Source organism: Chamaea fasciata, unplaced genomic scaffold (genome assembly GCF_029207755.1).
Source record: "Chamaea fasciata isolate MVZ Bird 193981 ecotype frontalis unplaced genomic scaffold, bChaFas1.0.hap1 SCAF_11, whole genome shotgun sequence".
Classification (NCBI taxonomy): domain Eukaryota; kingdom Metazoa; phylum Chordata; class Aves; order Passeriformes; family Sylviidae; genus Chamaea; species Chamaea fasciata.
The window spans coordinates 17858315-17872219 of record NW_027094096.1 but is presented as its reverse complement, the minus strand read 5'-3'; the positions used below and the strand labels follow the sequence as shown (position 1 = coordinate 17872219).

The following is a 13905-nucleotide window of genomic DNA, read 5'->3' as shown; positions in this document are numbered from 1 at the left end:
TTAACTTGCCTTGAACACTTTAGTTATATGGAGCCCAATGTCAAGAGTGTCAAATATCATAGAATTCTTTAGGCTGGAAAACACGAGTAAGATCATTGAGTCCAACTATTACCTCAGCAATGCCAAACCCACCACTAAACCGTGCTCCCAAGTGCCACATCTACACGACTTTTAAATACATTTTAAATACATCCAGGGATGGTGACTCCACCACTCCCCTGGGCAGTCTGTTTCAGTGCTTGGCAGCTCTTTTCATGAAGAAATGTTCCTAATGTCCAATCTAAACCTCCCCTGGCATGAAGTTGTTTCTTCTTGTCCTATTGCCTGTTAAGTGGGAGAAAAGAACAACCCCCCGTGGCTACACCCTTCTTTCAGGGAGTTTTAGAGAGTGATAAGATCCCCTCTGAGCTTCCTACTCTCCAGGCTGAGCCCCTCCACCTCCCTCAGCTGCTCCTCACAGGACTCCAGACCCTTCTCCAGCTCTGTTGCCCTTCTCTGGATATGCTCCAGCACCTCAGTATCTGTTTTAATGGGTGGCACAAAACTGAACACAGGGTTCAAGGTGTGACCTCACCAGTCCCAAGTACAATCACTGCCCTGATCCTGCTGACCACATTCATCTCTTAATTTAATAACCAGTCACAGCTCTAAAAATGTGTTTTCTTTCACCCCTTCAGTTAACAGGGTTATTCCAGTTTACAGTCAGACTGGCTTCAGAGACAGAAGCTCGTTTCACCTCAGTTGAGAGGATTGACCACTATATCAAGGTAGGACTGTAATGCATTCAACTGCCTGTTGTGAAATTTTGTGTTGCTTGTTGCATTGCTGGCCTCAGTCATAGTCTGCCTTAGTACAGGATATATGTTCCTGATCTTGGAAGGGCACTAAAGCCTGTGCTGTAACACTGCAGAATGTTTTTGTGAAGCACATGTATCAGCACTGGGGGGCTGAATGGCCCCAGAGCTGGTTGGTAACTAACCTAGAAGCATTGCTGGATTTATGTAAAGCTATTGGAAGTTTGCTGACACTCAGTAAAGGGTGGAGTGTGTGAAAGGGGTAACTTGGGGATTCAAAACATTATTTTACAGCAAAAGGATGGTGTTCTGGCATCCTTCATTCCAAAACTAATGGAATGCCTTCATTTATACACAGATAACTGTTTGTTACTTTATCTACAAGTAATTCCACTTCATCCTAATAAGCCTACTTTTCCACAGCTATCTTACATAACATATGCTTGAAAAGTCAAGGGAATGCTCTTACTGTAAACATGAGAAGTGTGCTCAGCTGAACATGATAAATGTGCCAGGCTAAATGCTTAGCAGGCTGCTCTGATTATCTGTAACCCATTCTTTGTAACTGGGATTTGTGTGCAGAACTGGGCATAGGTCAGTGAGGAAAGCGTAGCCAGGAGAAGGCCTCCTGTTGGGTCTGGTGTGTGAGGTGAAAGGCTTTCCTGTTTAATGTTCCCTGTGAACCTCAGAGGGAGATACATATATTTATTTGGTAAATCTAGGCTATTTAGGTGTTGATACTTGTAGCTTTTTTTAAAATCCTGTGGATTTATTCCACAGGCTAAAAAACAGAGAAAGAAAAGAAACCCCAAACCTGTCTACTCCCCCAGTTAAATAAATTCTCTGGAGGCATCTAAGTAGAAAATTTCTGCATATGGAAGACTTGGTGACCACATATGTTGGCAACTGTGCCAAATATTGTATCTCTTACTGGGTTGAGATGGATTTATCACAGTCAGGCCCTTAGTGGCAAAACTACAGTTGTAGGGTATTGTTTGGAGTTTTTTAAGTTATGTCTATCCTTCTATATCACTATTAAGCAACACTCTCTGTGATTTTTAAAAAATTTTGACCTCTAGACAGCCGTTTATGAAACTGTAAAACTAGTTTGAAGCTGAAGTGAAGGGTGGGTGGCCAGTGAAACACCATTCCAGTCCTGGGTCTTACCAAGGCCCAGGCTTGGGTTTTTTCAGTGGGGGCTCAAGTTTGCTGTTTTGAGCACCAAGCTCAAAGAATTGGAGCACTATCATAGCAGATGGCTGTTTTTTCTCTCAACCCCCTGGTGTACAATTAATCTGCCTCTAACTAGATGTTGCAGATGTCCACAACTGACATCCCTGTGGGATCTCTCAATGGTCAGTGTAGGAAATGAGTGTCTCTAGAGGGCAATTTATCACCTGTTCCAAGTATTTATATTAGAATGAGAAAAATCACTCTCCAGGAATGCTGTTTTATAGCATTTGTAGAAGTCTCTCTTTGTAGAGACAATAAAGGAGTTGTCATGGCCTGGTTCAGTTACATGAGGTGAATCCCATGACAAGATTGCTGCCATTTTTTGAGGGTGCTTGTGCCAAATATGAGAAAGTGACCTTGACTTCACTCTAAACATGCTATAAAGCAGCCTTGTGTTTGGCTTTCAGAGGTTCTGCTTTTCTGTTTAATCTGTGAACTGCTCAATAAGGGGCAGAGTGACATAGCAGAAGTGAGCAGGCTGGAAGGGACTGACTCAGTGATTCAGTAGGACAGCGGAACATGAGGAGGAGAAGGAAGAGGGTGGCATTTAATGTATTACTTGGACCTTCTCTTCTGTGTCAAAATCAACAGTGGTGACCCTGGCATGGCATAGCAAACGAGGCTTAGAAATGCAGCAGATTTTTGCATCCGGTCTTTGGAGTGTGATGAAACTCAATAGTATTGTGCAGATAATAATAGGCCTAAAATACATTTTGAATTCCATTGATGAAAACCACTGTTGTATAGAAGGACTGATGTCATTACTGAGGCAACAGGAGGGGAATTAACAGTGTGATCAGTGTAATATAGCAAACTGCTGGACCACTGGGCCCGCATCCACCAAACAGCTCATCCTGAAACTGCCATAAATGATCTTGGCTGAGTCTGCAGGGAAGAATCGCTGAAAGATGTAGCTGATAATTTTCCTTTGGTGCTTTGTTTACTGGAAACTGAACTTCTGTATTTTTCTTACAAGACACTTTCCCTGGAAGCTCCTGCTCGAATTAAGAATAAAACTCCTCCTCTGGACTGGCCACAGGAAGGTGAAGTTGTTTTTGAAAATGCAGAGATGCGGTACAGAGAGAACCTCCCTCTGGTACTTAAAAAAGTGTCCTTTACCATCAAACCGAAGGAAAAGATTGGCATTGTGGGGAGGACAGGCTCAGGTAAGGAAAAAACACTAAGCAGAGTTGTTGTAAGACATTTACAGAATAGATTCAGGCAGTCGTATTGGTTCTCCTCGGTGTTTGAGTAAGTTGGTTGCACAGGAGGGGTTGAGCACTCTCTCAGTGGAGGTTTCCATTCATGTTGGTACATGAGCAAGATCCCTGTAAACAATAATAAAAACAAGTTTCCATTTAAAGCAGAGGGATATCCTGCTATGCTTGAGCCAGTATGTTGATCATATTTAACTCCCCAGACCACTGGCCAGCACAGATTGATGCCTACAGTGTGCTTGTTGCAGCTTGTCTGACTCTCTTGAAAGATTCTGTACTGTGCTGCAGCCAGGTACATCTGTAACATGAAGAATCCAAACCCCTGTTTGTGAGGTGCCTTGAATCAACCTCAAAATGACTTTCTAAATAAGTAATTTATATTGTTGCGTGGGGTTTTCATGGCAGGGTTTTGGCAGTAGGGTTGGAGCAGCACTACAGGGATGGCTTCTTTGAGGAGAGATTAGGAGCTGCCCCCACAATTGCTCTGAAGTTTAAATGCTGAACCTCAGAACTTACCAGAGCATTGCTTGCCAGGATGTCTTGGTATTTTAAAACTTTTTTTAGGTGTGGACAGCTTTTAAAATGCATTCTCATCTGAAAGCTGTTATGATTCTGTAGAAACACCAGTCTTGTTTTTCCTGTCTCGTTTTTAGGGAAGTCTTCCCTTGGAATGGCGCTCTTTCGTCTCGTTGAACTGTCTGGAGGCTGCATTAAAATTGATGGAGTGAAAATAAATGACATTGGCTTGGCAGATCTTCGGAGCAAACTCTCCATAATCCCTCAGGAACCTGTGCTGTTTAGTGGCACTGTGAGGTTAGTGAGACCATTAGAAGGCAAGAAGGGACTGAGCAGTCTTCCAGCTTACACCTGGAATGCAATAGGTGCCCAGTGAGGTGGTAGCTCTCAGGCATTGTAGCTTCTGTTCTGGTTTTGAAAAAAAACCCTACAGATGAATGATTTTAGCTGGCCCAGAGCAGCACTGGGTGTGATCATCCTGTATGGAAGTCCTGCTTTCCTTTAGATGTGGTTGAAGTTGTAGTATCTTTGTCTTCCATCTCTACCTCAGTGTGCTGGGAGTATCTGATTTCCTTGGCAAGGAAACTCTTAGTGGAAGGCCAAATGGGAATCACCTGTCTGCATGAATTAGCACACTGCTGGTTTGCCATTCATTGCTGAGTTAAAATTCTGCTTGTTTTCTGCTTCCACTTCCAGATCAAACTTGGATCCTTTCAATCAGTACAGTGAGGAACAAATTTGGGCTGCTTTAGAAAGGACTCACATGAAGGAGTGTGTAAGTATTATGTGCCCTGGGAGATGAATGTTTGCCTTTAACTTCCAAAGCCACATACTCTGTTAGTAGCTACTTTAGAGGTCTTTATCTAAGCTTTTTGTCTATGTTTTCCCCCTTCTTCTCTATGCTTTATTTGACCTTTTTTTTTTCTTTTTTCCCATGATTTTATCAGACTGATATTTTTTGCTTTTTAGGAACATGCCATATTCTGTGGGTTTTTTTAGTATATAGCATATACTAAAAAAAAAAAAATATATATATATATAAACATACATAGTAGAATGCTGCTTCATCACAGGGATTCTTATGGTGTTAAAACATTTCAAGTGATATGTATGTGCCTTAGGTGTCCATTCTATATTTCCATTTGTGACCGTACATGTCATATGTGGAGATTCGTACTGAACTTAAAACCAGCCCTCTGCAGCAAGTCTTGCTGCCATGACATTTCCAATTCTTTTTCATGTGAGTCAGGTGGCAGGTATGGCGATGGAACACAGGCTACAGGAATTCCTGCAGGATCTAGGTTCACTCTCTTCTGGTGACAAAGATTGTCAGGAGATCTGTGTTTATATGATTTTGGGCAGTTCTCTAAGATTTTTGCCTCTTCTTTCCTACAAAGGTTGCACAGCTGCCTATGAAACTTGATTCAGAAGTGATGGAAAATGGGGAGAACTTTTCTGTTGGAGAGAGACAGTTACTGTGCATAGCTAGAGCTCTGCTGCGTCGTTGCAAGGTGAGCACAGCAGGGAAAGAAATAGCTGGAGATACCAAAATTATAGAATTGAATAAGCCTTTTTATGTGCTGGATTCTTTCTGTGTATCAGAGGAATCACACTAATGATTATTACAACCCAGAGAGGTGTAAGGTTAAAACAATCAGGAAGGTATGAGTAGCCAGCTCATGTAATGTCCTGTCATTGGAAAGGCATTGCTCGCAAGTGCCAACCATAGTGTGTCAGACTGGCCTAATCATTTATTCAGTGTCCTGTTACTGGAGAGCATTAGGTTCTTCTCTTCTTCCACCTTTTTGTGAAATATGAGCCAAGTGTTTTCCTTCTACATGGTGCTCCACTAAAATGTGGTCTCCAAATGGAATTTGGGGCCATATTATGCCAGTCAAGTGAAAGATTTTGCAGGAATAGAAAACAAACAATAATTACAGTGAGAAAGGACTTTCGAATTGAAATTGACCAGGATTCTTTTTAATGACCTTTCTTCTGAAACGCAACAGACATACCATAATATTTTAAAGTTCACTCTGCATCTGTTTTAAGTCAGACTACTCAGCAGAAGTTACTGCTGTCTCTGCAGTACCTGCACAAAGCACATCCAGTTCAGCTTTGACAAGAAATCACTCCAAATCAGTTTGCCTAAGGGGAAAAGACTTCTTACCCAGCATAAGAAAGCTATTCAGCCTAGTCAATATTGACTCATTCCAGGAGGAATGTCACCACCAGGGATATGTCAAATTAGTTTACTGGTAACATTTGTATTTGAGATCCATCTATTGAATATAAAATTGAAATTAGTGGAAACTTGAGGCCCAGGTCATAACCTATATGTAGTTATAGGATGTGACTGTAAAATGTGTTATTCATAGGCTTTGTTGAAGGCAATTACATAAAGAAAACTGAAAGGGTACTTGTAAAACCTGCGTTCGTGCCCGCAACTCTGTAAGGATTGCCAGTTGTGACAACACTTGGCTGTGGCCATTCTGCCCTCTCTATGTATTTTTATATTCAGAAAAGGTGTGACCATGGGTAACAGCCAGGATTCTGTGCTGCTTTCAGATACTGATCCTGGATGAAGCAACAGCTGCTATGGACACAGAGACAGACTTACTGATCCAGGAGACCATCAGAGAGGCGTTTGCAGACTGCACTATGTTAACAATTGCTCATCGCCTGCACACGGTCCTGGGCTGTGATCGGATCATGGTGCTAACACAGGGACAGGTGAGCAGGGAGGTGTCTCTGCCTCCAGTCTGGTGGTGCCATGTGTGCAGGCTGAACTGAGGGAGCAGCTGCACTGGAGGGTAGAAAATTCTCTGTGTTCATTCATATCCTTGGTAGTAATACTCCAACAGAACCAGTTGCTGCCTGTGACAAGGTCAAAGATGGCAAAAATTTTTTCACACCAAGAAAGTACTGTAGAATAACATTCTGTCTTGAAAAATCTTTTTGAGGCGTCCTTTGTAGGTTAATTCTGAGATGGGTAATAACAGAAACATCTCTGCTGGGGCTCAGTGGCAGTTTCCCAGTACTTTCATAAAGCCCTGTGCCATCAAGCACACCTGTGACAAATACTTTACCTGTTTTTCAGGCTTCCGTTTGGGAGCCATAAACAGTTAAATGCAAGAACATTGGGCAAGGCTCTTAAAGGTAGAGAAGGCAAAAGCCCATAGCATCTGCCTCTGCCAGAATCACCAGGGGTTACTTCCTGTTGGGCTACTTCCAATTTTTGAGCCAGTCTGAAGTTACAGTATCCATAAATGCAGGTACTTCCACTGCCTGCTGTCTCATCTAAAGGTGAACACTGTGTTTTCTATTCTTTATACCATCACATCAGAAGTCCAAGGGGTGGGAGTCAATACTCTGCTGAATTTTACTGACGTGCTTTACCTGCCTTGTTTGGTTCCAGGTAGTGGAATTCGACACCCCGACTGCCCTTCTGGCCAACGAGAACTCACGCTTCTATGCTATGTTTGCTGCTGCAGAGAACAAGGTTGCTGTCAAGGGCTGAAATTCAGGGCAAAGTCACTTTAATTTTGGAGAGCTACGCTCCCTGCCTGTGGCAGGCCAGCTCTTCTTCCTCCTCGCAGATTATTGCCTTTTCATCTTTTAATTTTTAGCACAATGTGTCAAGCCAGAGAGTTTTTAAAACCATGTCAGAAGAACTCTTCATGTTTTTATTATTGTATTTATTCCATATTACTAATTTTTTTTGTTATTAAATGCACTCTACAAATGGCTCAGGGAGCCATAGTTATAAATGTATCAGAGGCCTATAATGAAGCTTTATACATGTAGCTATATCTATACATAATTCTGTATATAGCCTATATTTACAGTGGAAATGTAAGCTGTTTATTTTATATTAAAATAAGCACTGTATTAATAACAGTGCATATTCTTTTCTATCATTTTTGTACAGTTTATGGTACCAGAGATCTGGCTTTGTTATCGGACTGTATCAGGCAATGTTTTGTCTCTTACAGTTCGTCTTTTCCTAGTGCCAGATTTTCTGCGTGTCTGAGTGGAAGTGAAGCTTTGCAATAGTGTCCTTTATTGTCACATCTTTGTCTAGCGCAGCAGAGAAGAGCTCTGTGGTGTAACTATTGCATTGTAATTTATCAAAGCTATTTGGGGCATCGCTAATGTTCACCACGGCAGCGGCTGCTGCTTCCCATGATGCTTCTCCAAAGCAGGGTTTTTAGTGATCCGAGTGGAGAACCACTCCTGGGTCACATTAAGGCCTTGTATTTTCTCAGTGTCCTGACACAGTATTTCTTACTGTATCAGCAGAGTTTATTTTGATGCAAGCAAGCCCAAGCTCTTCCTGCTTCGCTGATCTAACACAACCAAAATCTTACTGTTTGTGGAATGATCTGTAACAAATTATTCATTAGGTTCAAATCATACCCTGTATGCTGGCAGGAAAGCCTTTTCAGAGTTGCTTCAGCTGACTGACTCTTTATCTTGAAGCTGCTAACACTCCTCAGAGGTTTAGGTTGGCTTTCACTGGCATGGGTAACACTAACTCTTTGTTCTGCTCACTTATACTAAGATTAATCAACATCAGTATTTCCTGTTTCTTTCTTGCACACTTGTTAAGGAAGCAGTCCTTGACCCCACATCTTCTGGAACCTTAAAGGGGTTCCTCTTGATCAGGATGTAACACTGGTGTAGGACATGGTTTTCTTACTGTAAATGACCTACCTCAGGTTACTGGGTCCTGCGTAGTGCGTTGCCATGATCACTGTACACCATCCCTGTTTTTTGGGACCTGTGGCCGGGGGGACACAGTCGCTCCTGTGATAGCTGTGACTTACTGAATGGTCAGCGTTGCATGTCTTTGTCAACTTGGACATTTTGTAGCCTTAGCATGTTTGCAAAATGTCTCATTGAGGCAGAAATCTGAAAAGTAAATAAAACTATTTTGGGTTTTGTAAACTGTTTTGGCTTAAGTGGTTTGTTTTGGACGCATAAAGAACTTTGCACCTTTTTGAGCCCTGGGGAACAGATTTGAAGGCTTTGGGGTCTTTTTTTCCTTTTGTCATGCATCATGGTCTGATCTTTCTTCAGAGTGAAGGTGTTTCTTTAAAAGTGTAGTGGGTGACTTTTGTGCCCTCCAACATGGGGGTAGCATGCAATACATGCATGTTGAGTAGTACAGGGAGTAATAATTTATAGTGCAAGTATTCAAGCCAAGTAGAAGACTTGAGGTCAGGTGGAAGACCTTCTTAGGCTCAGATTTTCCATTTTCTTTACCTGAAAGCACTACTGTTTAAAGTGACATGACTGCAAAGTCACAGAAAGAAGCATTTCTACCTACCAGTACCACAGGCAAAATGTGGCATTACAGAGCTTCCACTGTGGCTTGAAGTAGCACAGAAAACATTGTTGTGATTGTTCTTAACTCTTGAACAAAGCAAGAATTAACTGGCACAGACCTTACCCTGCTTACAGGCCTGGAGTTTACCCCATAGACTTCAATATTTCCCTTGAAGGAAATGGGCTAATGTACCTGGTTCTGCATGCTGGTCAGTGTGTGGCTTCACTTTGCAGCTAAGGCTGAGCTAATGGCAGTCTGAGCAAAAGGGGAGCCATCCTGATCTTGTCCTCCTTCTTCTTCCAGGCTGGGACTTCCTCTTCCCTTCCCGATGCCAGCAGTGGCTCTTGTGTGGTCCAGTTCAGAAAGCTAAGTTGCAGAAAGCAGGAATGCTGTACAAAGGAGGAGACAGGAAGGCACCACCCACAGGAAGGGAGGTGAAGCGGGGCTGCTCTTTTCAGGAGGTGCTGGCTGTAACAGTAGCATAGGTGTGAGAGGGAACTGCTCAACAGTCACTGCTCCAAATTGCTGCTTCCCAGTTACAGTCTCCTAAGGAGCTGAATCTTTGCTGCAGCTTTGGTCAGCTGAAACAGCTCAGCAAGGTGCCAAACAAGGGTGTGTGATGGAGCAGGTGACCAGTCACCTGTGAACAGCAGAGATTAGCTCAACCATTTTGTTAAACCTTGACTACAGCACTGTTACTTTGGAATTAAAGACAGAGACTGACAGAAGGAAACTTCTTTCTGTTGTGATCTGTGCTTCATTTGGCACTTGTTTCACAGGTGTACTGAAGTATTGCTGCTCACAGGGGTAGCTGTAATTTTTTTACTGGCTTTCATCCTGAACCACAGGAGCAACCTGAGGCCTGGCCAAGGGCCCTGTCACTGAAGTGGAAGGAAGAAATGTTAATATTTACAAATGGGACTGAAATATCTGTATCTTTGGAGCATTCAGCAAGAGGTTGATGATTAGAATGTTCGGGAGTTGAATTCTGCTTTAGAATTTACAGTATGATATCCAGAGAAGACTTCATCCTATGAGGAATAGAATAAGACACGGATTAGGATTGGGACAGAGAGTTTCCTTAAAGAGATCCTACCCAAAATAGCATGGAGATAGCACATGCTTCTGTTCTGGTTTGATATCAGCTGGCAACTAAGCCCCACAGAGTCCTTGGGATGGGGGAGAGAATTGAAAGGGTAAAAGCTAGCAAATTTGAGACCAAGACAGTTTAGTAGGGAAGGCAGAAGCCACACAAGCAAAGCAAAACAAGGTATTCATTCCCCACTTCCCATGGGCAGCTATCTCCCTGAAAGCAGGGCTCCATTGTGTGTAACGGTGGCTTGGGAAAACAAGTACCATAATTCTGAATGTCCCCTCCTTCCTCTCCAGCTTTTATAATGCCATATGATCTGGAATATCTCTGTGGTCAGTTGGGTCCACTCCCATCTCCTTGAACACCCTCAGCCTCCTTGCTGGTCAGGTGAGGAGCAGAAATGTCCTTGGCTCTGTGCAAGCCCTGCTCTGCAACAGCTATTCAACACCCCTGAATTATCAACACTGTTTTCAGCACCAACCCCAAACATAGCCTGATACCAGCTACTGTGAAGAAAATTCACTCTACCTCAGCCAAAACCAGCACACCTTACAGTAAAAGCTGTGGCCCAGGACCAGCAGTTGTGCAAGAGGAGAGAGATTTGCCTGGGATAACTGGTTGCTGTTTCTCTGGAATTTCCATTACATCAGTTTTTGCTTATTCTGTCCAAACATAGTGAGTGCAGCTGATCCTGATTCATTATCAAAGGCTTAGAGCCTCTTCAAGGGAATGTGTTCCTGCTCATCTCATCTGTCTGATGAGTGGACACACTGCACTTGCTTGGCACTTCAATCAAAGCACAGGTAGGATTCTTCTAAAATTACCCTGGAGTTAACATGCAGTTAGATTGGGGTAATCAGGCCCTAAAGTTGTCCTGGCTTGAACACCTGAGGATGTTTATCTGTGATGAAGGTTGTGTAGGGTCAGATCCTGAGGTTGCTGGGGCTGTGCTTTGCCCATCACCTGTAGATGGAAGCCAGGGGACATTTATTAAAGGAGGACATGGACAGCAAAAATGGCAGGACAAAATGTTTTTCTTAGTTACAAGGGGAATTAAGGCAAAATTTCTTTTTGAAGGTGCTTCAAAAGAACACTGAGAAAGTGGAGGGTACCTTATGCAGCAACCAGAGAGCCTGAGTGCTATCTCGTTATTTTTTACTGCAACTGTAGCATGTGTTTTACTATATATAAGTGATTACACAAAGGTTTTCTTTAGCTTCAGGTTGGTGGAGGGGGATACTGTGATTCGCTTAACCCTTGGTTGAGCCTGTAACCACAGCCACAATGTGCTGAGGCCACACTTTGTGCCTCTGGTGTGACAATACAGTGGAGACTGAGCCGGAATTTGGTGCAGATGCTGCAGCTGTTAGTGTAAGGCTTGGGAGGCTTTCAGAATGTACCACTATGGATTCATTAAACCCACAACCATGTGAGAAATGTTCCTGTCTTGTCCAAAATATGTGCCTTGGACCCTCATCAGGCAGTGAGGTAGCCAAAGCATAACAGGGAAAATTAGGGGGTGAAAATAACTTACAGAAGTGTCATTACATGGGGCAGAGACTGTGCTTCTCTTGGGCTGGGGGGAGTGCAAATCACAGTTACTTGCACACATCTCCTTCCTTCCAGCTTGCTGACTCCTGCTGTTGCCATGCAGAGAAAAAAGTGCTTGTTAAAGCTGTTAATTTTGTGGTTTCTGTCCTTTCCCATTTAGGAAGGCAGCAATAGAGGGTGGGTGATTTGATTGCCTTGAGTTCTGGGGAAGAGTAAAGTACATTATGTCTGAGCTGGACTTTGGGGCCAGTTTACAGTGAGAGTTGGAGGCAGGAAACTATGGGCAGCCCAGCTGGGAGAGAAGGGATTAAAAACCGGGTGTGTATGGCGTGCAGGGAAAAGGGAGGCTATTTAGGGTTAGCTGTGGGCTCGATGGGGGGGTGTGACCAGGAGGAGTGAGGAAGCCAAACTAGGTACGGGTGGGATGTGCGTGCAGGAACCAGCCCTGCTAGGAGCCGTGGGCTGGAGGGCTTGGGGGTGTTTGTCGTGGAGCTGGGGCGGGGGGGACAGAGCTGGCTCTGAGGGGACAGGAGTGATCCGAGCGGGGCGTTGTGGCCATGCCAATGGCCGTCCCCAGAGCAGGAGTGCTGGGACGCGTGTGTCCGGGTCAGGCACCGGGGCTGGGCTGTGGGGAGAGGAGGGAACCTCTGCGTGGGCCGATTAAAGCTGCCCTGTGAAAGGAAGGGGCACGGCAAGCGCGGATATCCACGCCTGTGAGTGAGGGAATGAATGAGTGAACGCACAAGAGACAGCGGCTCTCCCGGCTGCGGTGCCGGTGTCCCGGGCTGTCCCGGTGCCCGCCGTCGGTCCGGCTGTGCCCGGCCCGGGCTGAGGCGCCGCGGGCGGGGCCAGGGGCGGGGCGGATGCGCGCGCAGCGGGCGGGGCGGGGCCGCCCTCGAGCACCCCCCGGCGCCCCCGCGGCGCCCCCCGGCGGCCGCGCCCGCCGCTGCTGTCCGGGCCCGGGCCCTGCGCTCTCTCGGCCGGTCCTTTCCGCCTCCCCCTCCCCGCCCCGGCCGCTCCGGCCGCCGGGGCCTCCCTCCTCCCCGCCCGCCCATGGATTTCACATAGCAGCCGCCGCCTCCGCCGCCGCCTCCTCCTCCTCCGCCGCCGCTCCATGGCGGCTCCGGCTCCGCGGCCGCCCGGCCTGTGCTGCTGCCGCAAGGGCTCCGCGGCCGGGCCGGAGGCTCCGCCGGCCCCGCCGCCGCCTCCCGAGCCGCCGCCGGACGTGGCGTCGGCGTCCAGCTCGCAGCTCTTCAGCCTGAGGCATCTGCACTTGGGGCTGGAGCTGCGGCCCGAGGCGCGGGCGCTGGCGGGCTGCCTGGTGCTGGAGCTCTGCGCGCTGCGCCCGCAGCCCCGCGCCCTGGTGCTGGACGTGCACCCGGCGCTGCGCGTCCTCTCGGCCGCTTTCCGCCGTGCCGCGGCCGGGGAAGCGCCCTGCGCCTTCGCCTTCTCTCCCGCCGAGGCCGCCGCCGCCCCGGCCCCGCCGCCCCCGCCGCCCTGCCCGCCGCCGCCGCCGCCCTGCGCGCCGCCCTGCGCCGCCAGCCCGCCCGCCACCGCCACCTTCCTCTCGGCGCCCTGCATCGCCGCCGGACCGCTGCCCCCCGCCGCCCCCCCGGGAGACCCGCCCGCCGGCCCCCCGCCCGCCGCCGCCGAGCCGCCGCCGCCGCTGCCCCTCTTCGCCCAGCCGCCCTGCTCCGCCTGCCCGCTCGGCTTCAGGGTGGACCCCTTCACCGACTACGGCTCGTCCCTCACCGTCTCCCTGCCCGCCGCCCTCCAGCCGCACCAGCCCTTCCAGATCATCGTCCGCTACACCACGGCCGACGGCCCCGCCGTGAGTACCGGGCGGGGGTTGGTAACTTTGGAAACTGGGTCCCGGGGCGGCTGGCAGAGCCCTCCCGTGCCGCCCGTGCCTGTCGCACATCTTTGCTCCTGTTCTAAGTGACCGTCGGGGAAGCGCCCGGGCTCCGCAGCAGGGGCGGCGGGAGGTGTTTCAGTGCCAGCTCCTCCGGTCCTGTCCCTGGCCCCATCGCCCGGCAGCGCCAGCCCGCTGGGCACCGGCATCTGTCCCCTGCCCGCAGGGGCTCTCGGCACTGCCAGCCCCGCGGCCCCCGCCGCACTCGGCAGCGGTGCTCGTACCCACCCAGCCGCTCTCCCTCCTGTCTTCCCCCA

At 47.4% G+C, this 13905-nt stretch overlaps 1 protein-coding gene across 6 annotated transcripts in view; it reads left to right on the top strand.

The window, feature by feature from the left end:
* The window catches only part of ABCC5 (ATP binding cassette subfamily C member 5), a 67906-nt gene that overhangs the window by 35774 nt on the left and 18227 nt on the right, over positions 1-13905 (top strand). For 3 of the 6 annotated variants that reach the window (XM_066193459.1, XM_066193461.1, XM_066193463.1), the window contains 8 exons: positions 678-767; positions 3004-3193; positions 3898-4057; positions 4457-4535; positions 5158-5271; positions 6329-6493; positions 7179-7262; positions 9396-9599. In XM_066193459.1, the coding sequence (XP_066049556.1) occupies positions 678-767; positions 3004-3193; positions 3898-4057; positions 4457-4535; positions 5158-5271; positions 6329-6493; positions 7179-7262; positions 9396-9530 (1017 nt within the window). In that variant the 3' untranslated portion in view covers positions 9531-9599. Of the gene's footprint in view, positions 1-677; positions 768-3003; positions 3194-3897; positions 4058-4456; positions 4536-5157; positions 5272-6328; positions 6494-7178; positions 8711-9395; positions 9600-12737; positions 13568-13905 lie in introns of those variants that run through there. The other 3 variants (XM_066193466.1, XM_066193460.1, XM_066193464.1) reach the window with 3 other exon arrangements.